General features: G+C 39.0%; 1 protein-coding gene across 3 annotated transcripts in view; it reads right to left on the bottom strand.

Annotated features, from left to right (window-relative positions):
• Nucleotides 1-14489, bottom strand: part of mpdz (multiple PDZ domain crumbs cell polarity complex component) — a 52652-nt gene extending 38163 nt beyond the window's left edge. For 2 of the 3 annotated variants that reach the window (XM_014999510.2, XM_088016108.1), the window contains exons 1-10: nt 14332-14486; nt 10937-10998; nt 8802-8968; nt 4992-5147; nt 4752-4891; nt 4245-4458; nt 3997-4119; nt 3708-3902; nt 2089-2191; nt 282-370 (exon numbers count right to left, since the gene is read on the bottom strand). In XM_014999510.2, the coding sequence (XP_014854996.2) occupies nt 282-370; nt 2089-2191; nt 3708-3902; nt 3997-4119; nt 4245-4458; nt 4752-4891; nt 4992-5147; nt 8802-8968; nt 10937-10952 (1203 nt within the window). In that variant the 5' untranslated portion in view covers nt 10953-10998; nt 14332-14486. Of the gene's footprint in view, nt 1-281; nt 371-2088; nt 2192-3707; nt 3903-3996; nt 4120-4244; nt 4459-4751; nt 4892-4991; nt 5148-8801; nt 8969-10936; nt 10999-14331 lie in introns of all 3 variants that reach the window. The other variant, XM_014999503.2, reaches the window with a different exon arrangement.
• Nucleotides 14490-17523: the final 3034 nt, after the last annotated feature.

The following is a 17523-nucleotide window of genomic DNA, read 5'->3' as shown; positions in this document are numbered from 1 at the left end:
CACCATAAAAATCCTCAGCAAGAATATTAAAAACATATTTTCTCAGTATGCTAATTAAACACTCCATTATATTCATGGTTGCAAAAAATGAGCTGCTGCTATCTGTAAACTGTGAATTATTCAAAATTATGCATCTCATAACGTCCCTCTGCCGAGTGCGTGAATGCGATAACTGTAGCACAAAACGCAACCTGAACCTTTCGCTGCATATTTTAGTCCAGACCAAATGAAAACAGTAAAAAACCGGCCTTTCCTCCGAGGGGAAGAATCAAGGTACTCACGGCAATTATCTGGTCTCCAACATGAATCCGGCCATCCTGATCCACCGCGCTGTCTTTTGTTATGCTCTTTACAAAGATGCCGGAGGGCTCTGGGAAGTCAGAAAAGTTGTAAAGTTAAGAGTTAAGCTTAAGCAACTTGCAATTTACACTTTACACGGTGATTCATGTGCTTTTTGAAGACTAGAAAACACTCACACAAATCATGTGTGTAGGCCAAAAAGGATATTTAGGGAAGAACAGGTGTACAGTAGCAAAAGATCTAGCACTTTTTAAAAATTATATCTAATATTTACACATCTTTATACTTTTTTTTGTCATGTAAATGATTTCTGGTATTCTTCAGCAGAAACTGTATCTTAATTACTTTTACACTTTCGAAAAACATGAAGAGAAATTGGTTGTACATAATTTCAGTTTTTGGTTTTCCACATTAACATCATGTCCCAAAGGAGTTTTGCTTTAAGTGTTCAAAAGGGGTTAGAATAATTTGTTTTTCCACACCTTTTAGCTCGTGTTTGTTTTATTTAGTCGTGCCCTTTTGCTAGTTCCCTCACTTGTGTCAACAAATTTCTCCATCTCTACTGTTATCTTCTTCTTTTTGATTTTTATTGCCAGTTGAAAAAAAAAAAAAATCATATAATCACTACCGCCACCTACTGGAACAGAGTGTGGTTCAAACTGTTCTGATGTGCTTTTATCCCCTCGTGTTTCTCTCAGTGGTTGTCAGACTATTTCCTTGTTTTTTTTAATATTTGTTTCTTATTATTGCTTAACAGGTCTTGCCATACACGGTTTCATAAGTATTGCGTTAAAGGTCTTTCCATATATTGACTCCTTTCAATTGAGTTTTCTAGTTTATTCCTCTGTTCTGTTTCTTGTATTTTTGTATTTAATTATCTTATATTATTTGTTAGTGTTTTCCCTTTGGTTCTAGATCCTTTTTAGTCCCTATTCAGGTTCTGGATTCATTACTTTTATTTCCCTCATTTTACCTTTTGTCTTCTCTCACAGCTGCACCCTGTTTGTAATCAACCACCTGCATCTTGTCAGCAATCACACTCCCTTGTATTATAAGCCTCTCTGTTTCTACTACTCCCTGCTGTTAGGCTGCCTGCCTTTGTGCTGCATTCCCTGACCTGTTTTCCCTTGCATTTGTTCCATTAAGTTTATTATTAAACATGCTGTTATTGTCAATGTGCATAAGCCAAGGCAAGAGTGAGACTAAACTCCTTGGAAATTAAAACTATAGTTATTTTCTCCGAGTTGAAATGCGCTCAGATGTGGGAGTTGCGTAAGCTCGCAATAAACGAGCAAATATAAACATATTGTTGAGCAACTTCTATCGAGAAAAACTTTTCTTTTTTTTTTTTTTTTTTTTAACCAACGTTCCTTTAGGCTGGAAAAATCTCCACCAAATGAATATATATCCTTCATAACGATGTTTATTAGAATATGTCTGGCACCATACAGAGCTGCTCCTCATTTAGTCTTTCTGATCGTATTTTCCATGGAGCTCTTCAAACTCCCTTCCAGCTGACAACGATGATCACGCCAATATTAAAAAACATTTAATGCGTGCATAGACGAATCGGCATCTCGGAGGGACTGTTGCGAGTCCAGAATCTGGCACAGAAATGCCCGTATAAAATTACATAACTCCATTAATTATTCATTTATGCAGCAGTTTTTTTCTTTTTGTTTGTGACTTCCACAAACACCCGTGTTTACACAAATACATGCATATAATTTCATATCCCGTCACATGTGGAATGATAACGACTGAACTCAACCTCCACTTTATTCTCACCTGAATTCTTATCTGCAACGTAGCCAGCAATAGTGATGCCCAGTCCCTGTGTGTTCTTGCTTAGGCTCACGTCAAATGCTTCAATCTCCTCTTCTTCGCTTCCCTGTTAAAATAAATGTCACCAAAAGTTAACGTTGGCAAAAACCTTTTCTTTTTAACCTTGCTTTGAATGGACAGAAACTAAAACAGTCCTATTATTGTGGGTAAATGAGAAGTACTCATCTTTGCATCATGATTATGGCACAGAATGGATATAGAAGTGCAGCTCGAAACAAAAATAATTTGACACCCCCGTGCTTCTTCACAGCTTTATGCATCTTCCTGGTGTATTTAATTATTTTCAACCTTTAACACTAAAATGTACGAAGGTTTAAAACTGTTCATATCAGCCCAAACTTTTATGTTTAAAGTGTATGGCTAAGAGAGCGGAGATGTTCTGAGAAACAGGCTGGTGACCATAAATGGTTTGTTGCTGGATTGACCCTGACTAGTGAACACCAGGAGGGAATCTGAAAAAAAAAAAATCTTTTTCCAATCAGCAGATTCACCTATTTGAATTTGTCTTTGGACTGTATCTCTAATCTATTTGCCAAAAATGTGCTTATTTGTGGATTTTAATTGTTTTTGTTTTAAAATAAAAAAATTAAAAATTCAGGAACTGCTCTCTCTTTCACACTCTCTGTTTGTATTGTTGCTTTATTATTTATAAAAACTGGAAATTGGCCACAAAATTCTCATTGGTCCATTACAACTTTTAGACTAACTCTAAAAGCTAGTGAGTGATGCAACAGAAGACAGCAGGAGGTGAAGATAACAGACCAAGCATTTTAAATGCAGAAATTTTGACAAACTAGCTATGTTTGAGCCTTACCAGAAACCACCAACTTAATAAATAAATGTATTGAGTTTGTAAAAATAAAAAATATAAGTATTGATACAGGGAACCGGTTTAGCTTTTTATTTATTTATTTATTTTCACCTCAACCCCAACACATGGAACGTCAACGAATAGCACAAATAAAAAACTAGTCGGATCATCTCAACATACTGGACAACTAAATTTGAAGTGAAAGATGCTCAGCAGTATTTTTACACAGTCTGCCAGTGAGGATCTGTCTAAATTAACGCCTTAAACAAACAAACCACAGATTTGGAAGGGAAAACTGCATATTAGGGAGAAGCAGCTCACCTGAAGCTCACGGCTGTCTGTGACGCACGTCAGGCAGTGGAATTACAAGGACTTACACTGTATAATTACTGAAAAAATAATGAGTATAATCTGTGTGTACGCTGCAGTAAACCACTTGTTATGGAGGAGCTGTTATGTGCATTCTGTAGATGGGCACTGATGGCTGTATTCACATTGACACTGGGGAGTACAATCATTGTATGCACATTATTTCATAAAAAAAAAACAGTTTAAATATAAATATTCCCCGAAAATTAATGTATTAGAGTAATAAAACATATGCAGTACTGAAAATGTAATGCATAACTGACATTTTACAGCACTAATTTGAGGATGCAGCACAGAGAACCGGTGTTGTAGCTAAAAATGAGAAACTGTTCTATGACGCTTTGTACTGTCATTTCAACATTTCAGTGAAGGCCTCATTTACCTGCTGCTCAGCGACAGTGGGGAGCACCACAGACATGACAGCAGACGGCGTCTCCTCCACAGGCCCCCTGGTAACGACCAGCTTCACCCTGTTGCCGCACTGCCTGAGGACCTGGGCCACCTGATCGCTGCCCATGCCAAACAGGTCGGTGTCTGCGATTCGCAGGATGTGATCCCCGCTTCGTAAGCGTCCATCCTGTTAATAAAAAAGAAAAAAAGTGTTTTCATGATTTCAAAAGTTAGGAACTTCGGCGATCCTGAACCCAACTGAAATACACCGGCGCAATCACCTGATCTGCGACGCCTCCAGGAAGTATGGTTTTGACAATAACCCCCGTAGTTTTTCCTCCAACGATCCCAAAGCCGAGGCCAGTGCCGTCATTTACTAACTCGATCGCCTCCACGTGCTGCCACTGGGGAAAAAAAAAAAAAAAAAACACTGACTTGGATTTGTCCATCCATAAAACGGAAACATTTCAAAGGCGTTGGCGAAATTCGTAAAAAATTCAGTGAAATCCAGTATATTTTCGTTTTGCACCTTGCTGGAGTGGGCTGATAACGTGCTAGCAGCAGAGGGTGTGCGTGACACAACCGGACTGGTCAGCTGAGGTATCGGCCCTCTGGCCACGGAGAGCTGCACCTTCTCTGAAGCGCTCTGCAGGATGCTGATGGCTTGTTGGTGGGTGACCGTGTGGTCCAGAGGTTGACCGTTTATGGCCAGAATCTGGTCCGCTTCCTTTAGCTTCCCGTCACTTTCAGAGACATAAAGGATATAAAGGGATAACTTGCATCCCCTGCTGGTTTCCACAAAATTGGGTCCCTACATATGTTTCGAGTCATTGCAGACTTTCTAGACACAAATTTCCAGTTTTCAAAACTGGATGGATTACACTAATCCTGGTAAATTAAATGGGATCAATAATGTCTAATCCAAAGGTATCATTGTAACTGTGTAACTCTGGCAAAATTTGACTAAACTTCCATAATTTTTGAATATGTAACTGCAAGTGTTTCAACACTGCCATGTTTACAGTTTCTTACATACCAGTGGGCAACACTTCCTGGTTGAATTTCTTGAATAAAGATTCCCAGCTCTCCTCGGTTCTCACTCTTTAGCCCCACCACGCTGAAGCCGAGACCCCCTGACGCTGGTTTCTGCAGCTCCACGTGTGTCACGTAGCGACCCTTTGTCATCCAAACACAAATATATTCATTTAAAATTAAAACCCTGAAAGATATTTCGGAGTTGATTCTCTTCTTGCGCAAAATTACATGTGATTTTTACCTGGGCCATAGAGTGGATAATGCCCTCCAATTCTTCCAAAGACGTTTTCCCGTTGATGTGTGAAGTTGCTGAGTCGTCCGAGTAGGAAGCATGGCTGCCATTGGCTTTGATGCTGTGGTCATTGAGGTCACTTCCTCTGGGTGATGTGATGCTACCCTGCAAGAATAAAGAAGAATATATAGGTTCCCTGTCACATTTTGCCCTGTTATAGCCACTTACTTCAATGAAAAACAATGCAAACTGGTAAAATGGAATAAAAATGGCACAAACACGCCCTTTAATGTGACACCCAAAGAGAAAATCCAGAGCAAACAATTGCCTATAAAGCCAGTCTAATTGGTAAACTGAGTCAATCTTTGTAATTTTATCCAGTTGTTCTGTGAAGGCCTCTGTGGTTTGCTAGATGCCTTTAAAGAAGAAACCACATCATGAAGACCAAGGGGCACAGCAGGCAAGTTAGGGATGGGAATGTGGGTACAGAGAGTCCAATCTGATATTTTGAGCTATTTAGCATCAGTCTTTATATTTGCAAAGCTGGTAGATACATGCCACAAAGTGGGAAAAAAACCTAATTTATAAATGCTGCAATGTTTTATTCGCTCTTTTAAATTCCTAAAACCAAGTCAAATGTTAACTGTACAAAATTAATGCAATAAAAGTGTACATTTTACAGAAAAACCTCTTTGCTGAGTCCCGCCGTGAACGTAAACATTTAAAGAGTTTAATTTTAGAGAATAAGCCTCTGAATGTGGGCAGCCTAAAACCACTGGGACAGTGGATAGCTTGTTATCCCACCACGATTAGCTGGATCTGTGGCCATCTAATCCCTGAGGAGATAATGGCTCTTAGCCGACGTTCCAACAATGACTCTGCTCCAAATACAATATTTCTATCGTGACAGGGAGGGGAGGGAGGCCATCTGGATCCCGTAACATGCTCGAGTTTTAATTAGCGAGCCGACTTTTAGCTGAGCGGCAGATGAATAGCACAAACGGGACAACTGTACAAAACAATGCTTTCCTGATTTTATTAGTCGAAAGGATTTAAATTGGCTTCAAGAGGACGGACGTAAACTAAAGCTGTCCCTTTTGAGTTCCCAAATTTGCATCTGGAACTTGTTTATAATGTCTCGGATAAATAAAGTCCCAGATTAGTCCTAAGCAACAAAAATCCACTTAACAGGACGCATCAGTGCTGCAAACCAAACCCTGCGGGCCGGTATAAGTTAGTGTAGCACGCGGCTAAGTTGCTGTCCTCATGTGCGAGCTTTGTTAGCCAGGCCCTGGCTAAGAGGATTAAAGTTCCAGTTTGGTTCTTGCACATTTAAGAAATTGTTTCTGCCCCACTTCACATAGCAGCAGCAGCGGCGGCGGTGGCAGTGCAGGCCTCTTTCTCATCGAGGAGCTGGGGCTCTGTTACCGTGGCAACATGGATCGAGCAAGGCCTAACTAACAGAAGCCAGAAGACAAACTGAATGCCTTTGTGTCTGGCTCTCTTCTCTGAACAAAACACAACATGCCTCTCTAAATTGTTTCTGCTTTAGGGAGCCAAACAAGCGCAGTTGGGTTTGAATCTAATATAAAGATGTAAGACACACTCACAGATTTGAGTCTTTTATTAAAATATGTCCCTTTAGCCTTGGTATAGCTCGAGAGAGAGAAAAAAAAAAGCGGTCCAGCTTTAGATCTGGAAGGAATCTATGATGAAGAGCAAAACTTCAATCGCAAAAGCAATTTTTTCATCCTTTTTTTTTTTTTGTTTTGTTTTTTTTTTTAAAGGACTGCTACAAGGCACTTTATGATCAAAATTCTGCAGGAGGGGGGTAACTCTCTCATCCCAGTGCCTCCCACTGCATAGTTCGCATATTTTCTCCTGCTTCTCAAATACTTACCCTGTTCCTTTCCGCTTTGACTTGAGAGCTCTTTACTTTCACAGAAATCCACTCTCAGCGGGGAAAATCATCTCAAAAGGAACAAAAACGACTTTCCCACTTGTACCAACTATCTCTGCTCATGTGCGATGTGGTTTGTGTGAGCCCCGATAGCAATTTGGCCACAGAAAACACAACTGGTGGATAAATAAGGACTGGAAGCAGAGGGGGGAACACAGCGTCCTGATGTGGAGGCAGAAACTAAATAAGAGAGGTTGCTGTGAAGACAGCAGAGACACAGGAAGAGGAAATCAGGCATTTGATAGGCTACATAAAATCTTCCTGATGTTCCGTACTGAGTTTGTCTATTTTATTTTTTTTAAACGTAAAGAAAATTTTTGTTCCGATTACACCCGAAAAAAAAAAAAAAAAACTTCTTAGACAGAAGATACACTTCAAGTAGGACACAAGAATGCGTATCATTGTCCTGTAGGAGGATAAATAAAAAGCCCAATCTTTGGATATGACACTTCTCTCCTACCATCCAAAAGAAGACAATCATCAGCATGATTCTGCTGTCACCGTACTCTAAAGTACGACCAGTCTGATAACTGGGTTATCAGACTGGTCGAGTGTGCGAGACGCAACACAAAAACAAGAAGCCAACCAGTGTAATATTAATTTCAAATCCTTTTTCAACACTCTAGAAAGTCCTGAGAGACTTTTTTTTCCCTTTTTGGACATCTTTCTGGCTTTCACTAAAGAACGGCTTCCATTTGGCAACCGGGACGTAAATCTTGGTGCGACTGCTTGTTGAAGTGATGACTGTCCTTCTGGGAATGTCTCTGAGATCTCTGAAACTCCCCCAGAGTGACCGTCAGGTCCTGGGTCCACGCCTCACAACATGGACCAAACGGAGGTCACTTGTAAAAATATGATAGACGTTCAGCAGCCATTTCCATGTTTTTGCAGGCAGCTCCTCTTTTAGCATCAGATCTTTGTTTCTGCTGTGATGAGCAATTTTACTGATATGAAGAAGTTAGAAATGTGAGGAATCTGAGCATTATTTGTATAAAGCTATATAAATTATGCTAGTTAATTAAAAATAGAGGCCCACATTCAGTGTTGGCAAAAGCAATTAAATGCTAAATAACATTTTTAATACTCCACTTTGAGAAAATGAGCGGAAATGGCAGCAAAGGATTAATCTCCCTTGAACATTTTCACACTTTGCCATATTAAATCACAACTTTCGATGTGCTTTGTTCATTTCAGGCCCCTTTGCTGCCTTCAAATCAAATAATGTGCAACCAATGGGCTTCAGAATCACCTGGATCAGATCTGATCAACACCAACCCAGGTAAGTTAGGGTAAATACGGTGAAGATGTTTAAACCAGCACCAGATGACAAAACAATATCTGGAGTTTTGAAAAGCTTGTAGAGAACTGTTTAATCTAATTGTCCTAAATGCAAAGAGTATGGCACCACTGTGAACGTATGAATACATAGGAAAGGCTTATTGTAACTCTGGAGGAACTACAGAGTTACGGTGGGACAACCTGAAGACAGGACATGTTCAGGCTTTGAAAGAATTTAAGTTAATATCATCCACCTGTGTGTATTTCTAATTGAATTAATTATTGCAGAACAAAAGCCATCACTGAAAGACAGGTATAAGAAGTCCTGCTTGCAGTTCTCCACTAATCAAGTAAGGAGCAAAGCAAACATTTCTAAAATAACTACAAAATATGTTTCTGACTGTGAAAAAGGAAACGGTTCAAAACTGTGGGAGCTGAGAAAGTAACAATTACTCTTATGCTGCAGGGAAGTAATGGCGAGTAAGCTGCAGCACCAACTCAAGCGGTAAAAAAAAAAAAAAAAAAAAAAGAAGAGAGAAAAGTAAGGTCAGAGAGGAGGTATTGCAGGGGTTATATCAAACCTGATCTCTGAGATGCTGAACAGACTTTTGCAAGGCCAGGATCTGGTGGAAGAGTGGGCTTTGAAGCACCGATCTGAGCAGGCTGAGCTTCTCCTCGGTGGGCACCTCCCCCCGCTCCTTCAGTTTGGCCTGGAGACGCTCCACCGCCTGCAAGGCACGCTGGGTATCTGCAAGCCGTCGCATATTTCAGTGACAGAGCCGGCCGAAGCGCAGGCGTGGAGGTAGAGAGAAGCAGGCGTGGGAGAGACAGTTTTTTATTAGAGAAGACTGTGAACGCTGGAAGGGAAGTTAGGACATGTATATTGTTTTTTTTTATTATTATTATTATTATTATATAGGGTATTATGCTTTAAAAGAGTTTCTTTTTTTTCACTTTGACTCGTGCATTTCTGACATCCATTTATGCAATGAAACCCACAAGAAAGAATGGATAGAGCTGTACATCCACAAACGAGGCTTAGCTAAGGCTGATTGGTGCTTAACAGACCTTACTGTATCAAAATCATGCCGCCACAGGTTTGGCACGAAAGTAAAAACTCCATTTTTAACGCTCTGCTTGTTGACAGAAAAGCTCTGCTTCCTTTTCTTGCTGTTAGGGTCAATAGTGGGTATGGCCGGGAGCAGAGAATGGCTATCGGGACGACGAGATAAGAGAAGCAGGCCGGACCCCACATAAGCTTCACAAATCAAGCGACTCCAGAGCGGCTTGTTAGCGGGGAAAAAAGCCGGCCGGGAGTCTTCTGAGCAAAAATAAAGCAATTTCTGTAGCTGACCAACTGTGACTAACACCGAGCAGGACACGCACAACGGTCCGGAGCTCTTTTTGAACTGGGGAAGCTTTGTTGTTGCAACAAAGATTGCAAATAGGGCAATAACACTCGAGCTTGAACAGATTTAGTTCTTGTTCGCTTTCTGGTTCTAAGCATGTAGCTGTGTCGTTTGCATCATCTTTGCCTCAACGTGGATAATGAAGAGTCCTACCAGCCCACGACATGTAGCCGTTCTAGTTTTATTTGCTTTTGACCAATAAAACGGAGAAGTCCGGAGGCATGTTAAAAATACTAGGAAAGCACAGATTGCTGTTTCGCGGGCAAACTTTGAATCTAGAGTGAAATATACCAACACAGAACCTTACTAAACTTTTAGCTTATGTAGCCGAGCAGCAGAACGAGCACTTTGTTACAAAATCGGGTTTCTTAAGTCTCTTAATGGAATACTACCTTTTGAACAAATTTTCAAAAACTTTACAAATAATACAGACAGCTAAATTTCTACTTCAGCGTGTGAAAATTTCAGAGCTTGTATTCAACAAAATCAACTAATAAACTATGGTGCTCTTCCGAATTTAATCTTTGTGGTAATAAAGACCTGCCAATGTGGTAAATTTCAGGACCCTCGCAAAAAAAAAAAAAATCTAAGACTTTTAAAACTGTGAATAAGATAAATTCTAGGAACAAGAAAATAATGTATTTGCTTTAACTCCAATAGTTAATATTACAGTAAAGACACAATTTGTTTTGAGAGAGTTTTTGCCTGGATTCGGTCAGAGGAACCAAAGCAGTAAGTGCTCTGGCGTTGAATTTGTTGGCCAAGCCAGTTAAAAGAAAAGGTATCTGATTCTGCTAAGACACCTAAAACAATGGTTAAACCCCTCTAAATGAATAATGGCAAAGTTTGGCTTCATTATGAATATTAGTTCATTTAAATGAGGTGAAGTGTGAGTTTCCAAAGCTGTCAATAAATGTTGGCAGCTTTTACCGAAAGAAGTTGGCAGCAAGAATTTGCCTTCATGCGTGACAAATAAATCTTTCAAAGGACAAACAAATAACATTTTCCACAACAGTGTACGAGACGGCAACGCAGTCGGTTTCAGCCACGTGTCTTGAACTGCAGCCAGAGCATCTTACACGGCTTCAGGAAGCTCAGCAGGAATCAAACCCATGAAACGTAACTCACTGAGCAAAAGTTGCACATTTGAAAAATGAAGAATCACATGTAGACTCAGAATTCTGCTTTTTTTAGCAGCACTTGAAACATTTAACTGATAAGAGATGACAAAAAAAACAACATGCATGTGTAAAGTAACATCTCATGGACATAATTCAAGTCAGAATTAAGAAAAAGGAGAAACTTACCAATTGTTTCTATCATTTTTCAGCCGTCAGGTGATCATGAAGTTTTCTCCCTTTTTCAAGGCCTGAAAACGATCAGCGTGCTAAGGTCAGATCATCCGAGGACAAGTTCATACATTTCTTTTACTTTAACTGTAGGAGCGCGGATGCTAATTTGGATTAGATGCACGAACATTATTGATTGAAGAAATACCCATATGAAATAGGGCATTGATTTAACCTCCCCCTCCACTGTCATGTTTTCCGAGAAAGGTAGTTAAACAGAAAAAGCTTTCACAATAAAGATTAGTCTGAATGAGAGCACTTCTGCTGTAGCTTACTGTTGTTTTTGTTTGACTAATCTATATATGAATTAAAGCCAGGCAATTCACACTTCTTACACCTCAGTCAGTCCAAGGGTTTAAAATGTGGAATAAACACATTCGATCTTATCGGACGTTTGCGTGTTCACATTTGCTGAACAGAACATTCTCATCGTCATGAGTCCTACGAAGGCTAATGGTCTTATCAGTTATTTTGAAACCAAGGTAACACCCGTCTCATATGATGAATCCAGCCTCCTGCTCAAGCTTTACTCCCACAGTTTTTGGGAAAATATAACCTCGGCATGACATTTCTTTAGGCTCAGAGATGGTTCTGTTTGTCGAGTTTATCTCACAGGACGCATAATGAAGATGAGGAACTGAAATTACTCATTCTTATCATGACTCAACTCACTAAACGTAGAAGATTTGCAAACCAGGAATATATTTAAATCCCCACAAACTCGAGCAATTTCTTATCAGGTCAGGAAAACAAAGTAAAGCAAGAGTACATAATGAAAACCTGAAGTGAACAAATTAGGTGCTTTACTGTGTCTTAATGATCATAATCATTAATCTGAGAGGTAATATTTATTTGGACTTTTTGCTTTAGCAAAAAGGACATTGGTGTTTATGTTTGACCAGAGCTCCTAATTTTCATCTCACAATTCAAGAGTGCTGTGTTCTTTTTAAGCCATTGTTCCAATTATAATATAAATACAATCTTTCAGTATAAATGTGAAACAATTAACAATTTTCAAAAACCTAGAAAAATGAAGTCTAAGCATGATGTTGCATTGCTTGAAAAGCAACCTTAAAAGCCAGATTATAGCTTGCCTCGTCCTAACCGATCTGGTTCGGGACGCTATTTTATCTGTTTTCCTTTAAGACGCCAATACAACCGCACTATACCACAACATTCCCGGCGCCTGACAGTTAGGGTGGCGCTACTATACAGTCAGTTGACAAGGGAACAGATGAAGGTCGCTGCTTACAACAAGCATGAGATGTACTCTGTGTCACTTTTGTCGTCTCACGAGTATGACACCGCCTTCCCAATGAGCGGCCAGGTGGTGGTGGAAAAAGTTCTCCTGAATACACAGAATCGTGAAATAGCGTATCAAACCGCATCGACCAATGACGTACTGCGGCATTAGAGAAGAGATGTCTTCTTATGTCTTGTGAACTGGCTTTAGATAAAATGCCTTAGTACCCCTTAGTACTCCAATCCTCTGAATTGGAAGAAAAATGAAACATAACCTCCACGGAGTCTCTACTTTGTAAAATCAAGGTGGGTTTTTTTCTCCCGTCACAGCAACTGTTTTGAAAAATAACTACCAAATTAATTTTTTTCTTGCTCAGTAAGAATAGAGAGCGATAATGAACAGCGATTTTCCATTCTTGTCAAATATCAATTTGGCTCATGTCTGGACTTTGACTAGGCCACTCTATCACATTAGTAAGCTTTGATCCAAACATTTTAATTATAGTGTGAGTTGTATGTTGGGGATTAGTGCAGAGTAGTTTTTCTTTCAGGATTGTCGTGTATTTAGTTCCATCTCTTCAGTTGGAAAAAATGATTAAATTATGTAGTTTGTGGTTTCTTTACACTTCACAATGATGTAATATGGACTCTTAATTATTCACTGTGTAGTTAATGCAGATTCAGATTTTTTGTGTGCAAAAAATAGAGTAAAATATTCTGAATGAAATACATCTTGGGAAACTAAAATACCTTAGCACAATGCTATTTGACAAACTGTAGGTTGGCATTTGCAAAGCAGCCAATCCAGGAGTGTCATTTATTTTCCTTGGCACTGACTGGCTGAACTCCCAAAAGCAGAAATAAAGACTGTAGATTTTAGCTTCTAACACAGTGTCCATTGTGCATATGAATGCGTATCTGAGGTATATTTAGTGTTGAACTATTAAATTAAGAAGTTGTAACCATTTTCTACTTGCTGATTTTTAGCTATTCGTGAGCAGCGTTGCTCCTCAACTCCCACCAATACCGGAGTTCAACTGTGCATTGATGCTTGTACAGTGACAAATTGCAAGAAAGTTTAAGGAATAAAAAAATTCCTTGGATAATAAGACATGATGATAATCCACTCCCCTGCACTGTATCTTGTAATAGACTTAACAAAAGGGCTTTGTTAAGACATGACTCAGAGACACATCACAAGTTAAAGGCGATTGGCCAGATAACTGCAAGCTCTAAAAGCAGGTGATGTGAACCATATATTGCTTTAGGTTGTTAAAAGTTCTCCACAGTATATTTCTTTTACATTTTTTTTTCTATCGTTGTGCACTCCGACCTCCCAGCCATGTGTTTACAGCAATAATGAAACAAAAACAATTATTTTCACTAGCATGTGAAAGAATGTTGACATTTACTGCAAGCAGAGCTGCCGTGTTTCTCCAATAAAGCTGGAAATGCTTTACCCTTGAGGTGGCTTGTAATGATTCACCCAATGTCTGACAAAGCTTTTAACTTTAAAACGCCTGAGCCTTAAACCACAAACACGTCAGGGGTTTGGGGGGAGGCGATAAATGTCTCTAAATGTAACATCTATGGTCTAGTGGGAGCTGTGCTGCGCCATGGCTAAAAGAATAGACGGAAAGGCAACGGTTATGAGTACGCCGTGTGTTATTTTGGTTAGTGGTGCTTGTAAATCCAGTCGATGTTTGCTAGTATTTTGAATACAGACTCGTCTGGGTCAATCCGCTTTTCTTCAACTCCTCCTCCTCCTGCTCCTTCCTCCCCATCTCTCCATGGAGTGGAAAAGCAACAGGCTTCCGAGCAGAAGTTTGATAGTACAGGAGATTTGGAGGCAGAACAGCGGTTGCGGTCACTATTTTTACGCCGTAGTAGCACGCTTTACGTTTGAAACAAAAAGTATAAATCCGGTTTTAACTTGTTGAAGCACACCTTTCCCGACAGTGAGCAGCAGCAACAGGCGTCTCATTATTTCCTTCTAATTAGCTAACACTGCAACGAACAAAGACGTTACGTGTACTTAGCCACAAATGTCATTCTCCAAACATTTGTGGACGCTTTCTGAAGCGAAAAAATGTCCTCAACGAGTCACTTACATGAGTGTGGAGCTGTTTCTCTCGCAGACAGCCAGTCTTCCTCCCCGTATAGTTTCCTCTGTTGTCCTGCGGCTAACGGCGCACTGACCGGGGCTTAAAGATGGGGCGTAGAGTAACTCGATCCTCTCTGTGGACATTTTCACCACCGGTTCAGCCGGAGCTGAAAAGCGCCCCTTGCTGGCGGCCCTCACACCCATTGGGGGCCAAACAACCTGGCCTGGCTCCCGGTGCAATAGCAACCACAAATCTGATAGTACAACGAACTAATTTTCTACATATTTGTTGATACAACAATTTGTTTATGACTAAGTTATAAAGTAAGCATATGTCGAAAAGGTTTAGGTAATGTACGTAACAAACATATAAACCGTCCATTTTTAAAATATTTAAGATCCCATCTTGCCCCAAGTCTTCACTTTTAAGGTTAACGCTCTGGAAAATAGCTGAATTTGTTTTTATACTGATGTAGACCAGGTAGATTTTAAAATATGAGCACATGGGAAATACTTTCCGAGAGATAGAAATATGAATTCTGCTCCGTCCAAAGCTCTAACTAATTAGTTTAAAAAATTGAAACGTATAAATTACTTTATTTCTGCAATATTTTGTAATTTTATTATTTATATGTTTAATTATTTATCAAATTAAATACTTGACTATAGATTTGTAAATATCTTTCATAGATACGATCTGACCACTTCAACTGTTTCCTGTAGTTTAAAAGTTAACCCATTTACTCATGCCTTTAACAAGAAGTCTGGTTATCTTTATTTAAAATATTTAACAATTGGGAATTCCAACATGAAAAATGTAGCTGTATTATGGACTTTTTTTTCCCCCTATCTGTCTTTGTGGTTATCTTTTATTATCCTTTCAAAAGGTAACAACTGAAATTTCCAAGAATTATTTAGAAATTTCAGCACAGTTTTATTATTCACATATTGTTAAAAAGTCTGTTTTTAATGCAGAAGTACACATGCAGATTTTTTTTTATTATCCTGCTCATTTGGACATTCCTTGGGTCAGAGTTTCTGGTAACTGCACAGTATTTTTATATTACAAGCTTGTTCGTGCACAGTATATTATTCCTAATTTTGTTCTTGTATATTTTTAATATCTTTTTTTTTATCTGTGTGAACCAACATGGCTCAATGCTGGTGTTACACCTGAATTTATTCTATTTTTTATTCTCCAGCAGGAGAAGGGAATTAGTTGATGGGATGATATGTGAAGCAAATGGAGAACAATTAATGAGGCTGCTGGAAGGTGCAGAAAACTTGAAACTGGGGCAGAGGTTTACCTTCCAGTAGGAAATCAGTCCTAAACATACAAGAGGTGACAAATAAATGGCATAATCACATATTAGAGTATCCCAATAAAAACATAGAATCAATTTGACAATGTTTCGCAATAGGTCAGACAACTTCCATAGAAGTTTTATCCATTAATTTAATACATTGTGCATATAGCTAAAGCTATAACCTCCAAACGTGAAAAGGCAATATGACTTCATAAATTGTGCATCAGAAAGACCTAATGTTAGACATGATGTGTATTTCGGGCATTCCAGTGGGAACTTCAGTGGAGTCTATTAAAACTCCACTGAAAAGAAGTAATAAAAAAAAAAAAAACTCTCCAGATAAACCAGGGCCAAGTCCACAAGCTACTATTAGAGAGCCAATACTGACCAATTCCTTTCATGATCTATCTTTTTTTTTCTTTTTTTTTACTTCTCTCTTATCCACCCTATAATTTCTCAGGCAAACATTACGAAATCAGCTGAAATAAGAATGTAAAACCGTTTGTCTTCAGCAAGTACCATGCAAATTCAGCATTTGGTGTGGGTTTTTTTTTGTTTTTTGTTTTTTAGTTCTGGATTTTTCCTTTCTTTTGTCCCCTCTCAGCAACAAAAACGCAGTTTCTTTGAAAACACTAAATTCAAGTTTAATAACGGGTGTTCCTAAATTTGCTTCCCAAATTAAAAGGCAAGGGTGCAAGATGACAGTCAAATCTGTTAGCACAAAAGAGTTAGAGTAAACTTAACAACAAACATGCATTATTAGTTCATGTATGTTCTAGCTTGACAACTATATTACAGTCAAGAGTTGCAGTGTGAGGAAATGTGATTGGACTTGTGTTGAGTCTATAAGAGTTGGCAGCTGTACCAGGCTTTTCTACAGGTTGCTGATTGCTAATCTGGCATAGGGGGTCATTACTGACAATTTATTGCCACCATCTTCATTTCACGTCTTTGTAACATTACCATCCGCTTCACTTGAAAGAGCTATGAGAGCTATTAACCGACCCATGACTCTGCAATATCTGACCTCGGTACATCCAAGAGCTGAAATTAGGACTTCAAAGCTAATATTCCACACCATGTCAGGCTCTCTTGGTTTCCTTATAGCGAGCGTAGTCCAGACATTTCGAAGGCACGGCGAGTCACGGCAGGCGAGGTGAGGCTATGTATTCTTGAAAAAATGTTGAATGATTTCATGAAACATCTTTTTAACTGGGTCTCTTTCTCTAAAGGTAAATATTATTCTTGTTTAGAAAGAAATATCCCCTTTTGTTGACTTGGATATGAAAGCTTGTGAGTCTTATGCTGTTTAATATTGTATTTGCACACAGTACATCTCGTACATGACTACAGGATGAGCTACTTATGACTAATTTCTGCTTTTACTGAATAAGTGAAAGAGTCTCTCTTCCATTTCCCGCAAAGTAGCAGCGAAAAGTATTTGCCTGCCTCTCCTGCGGATTTCTTTCTTCTTTCTTTGTGACTTATTTGTTTCCAGATGATGAAGCAAATTTTGACTTCAAAGATAGCTCAAGTAAATTAAAAAAAGCAAACCTGTCGGGCGCTGTTTGAGAACATAATGGCTGCTGTTGGTAAATTATGAATATACAGTGATTAACCAAATTTTTTATTGAGTTTCATTAGTTACTCTCTTTCTTGATTACTTCCAGCACTGTAGAATTCAAGAACATCCTTATCAGTACCCTGACAACATGACTTTGACTAGAAGATCTAAAAAAAAAAAAGCAAAAGATTACGATCCAATCTAAAGGAATTCAAGAACAGATATGAAACGAAGGCAGGTCTTGAGGGTTTTGATTGACTGTTCTATACAAACTTGAATCAGATCTTTGAGGTTTGCAGGCATTTTTTTGTGCACATGTGTGTTAAGC

This window comes from Poecilia mexicana, unplaced genomic scaffold, assembly GCF_051168715.1.
Source record: "Poecilia mexicana isolate PSO_F unplaced genomic scaffold, ASM5116871v1 scaffold_18, whole genome shotgun sequence".
NCBI classification, from domain to species: Eukaryota; Metazoa; Chordata; class Actinopteri; order Cyprinodontiformes; family Poeciliidae; genus Poecilia; species Poecilia mexicana.
Note: the sequence above shows the minus strand (reverse complement) of the source record. Positions and strands in the feature narration are given on the sequence as shown.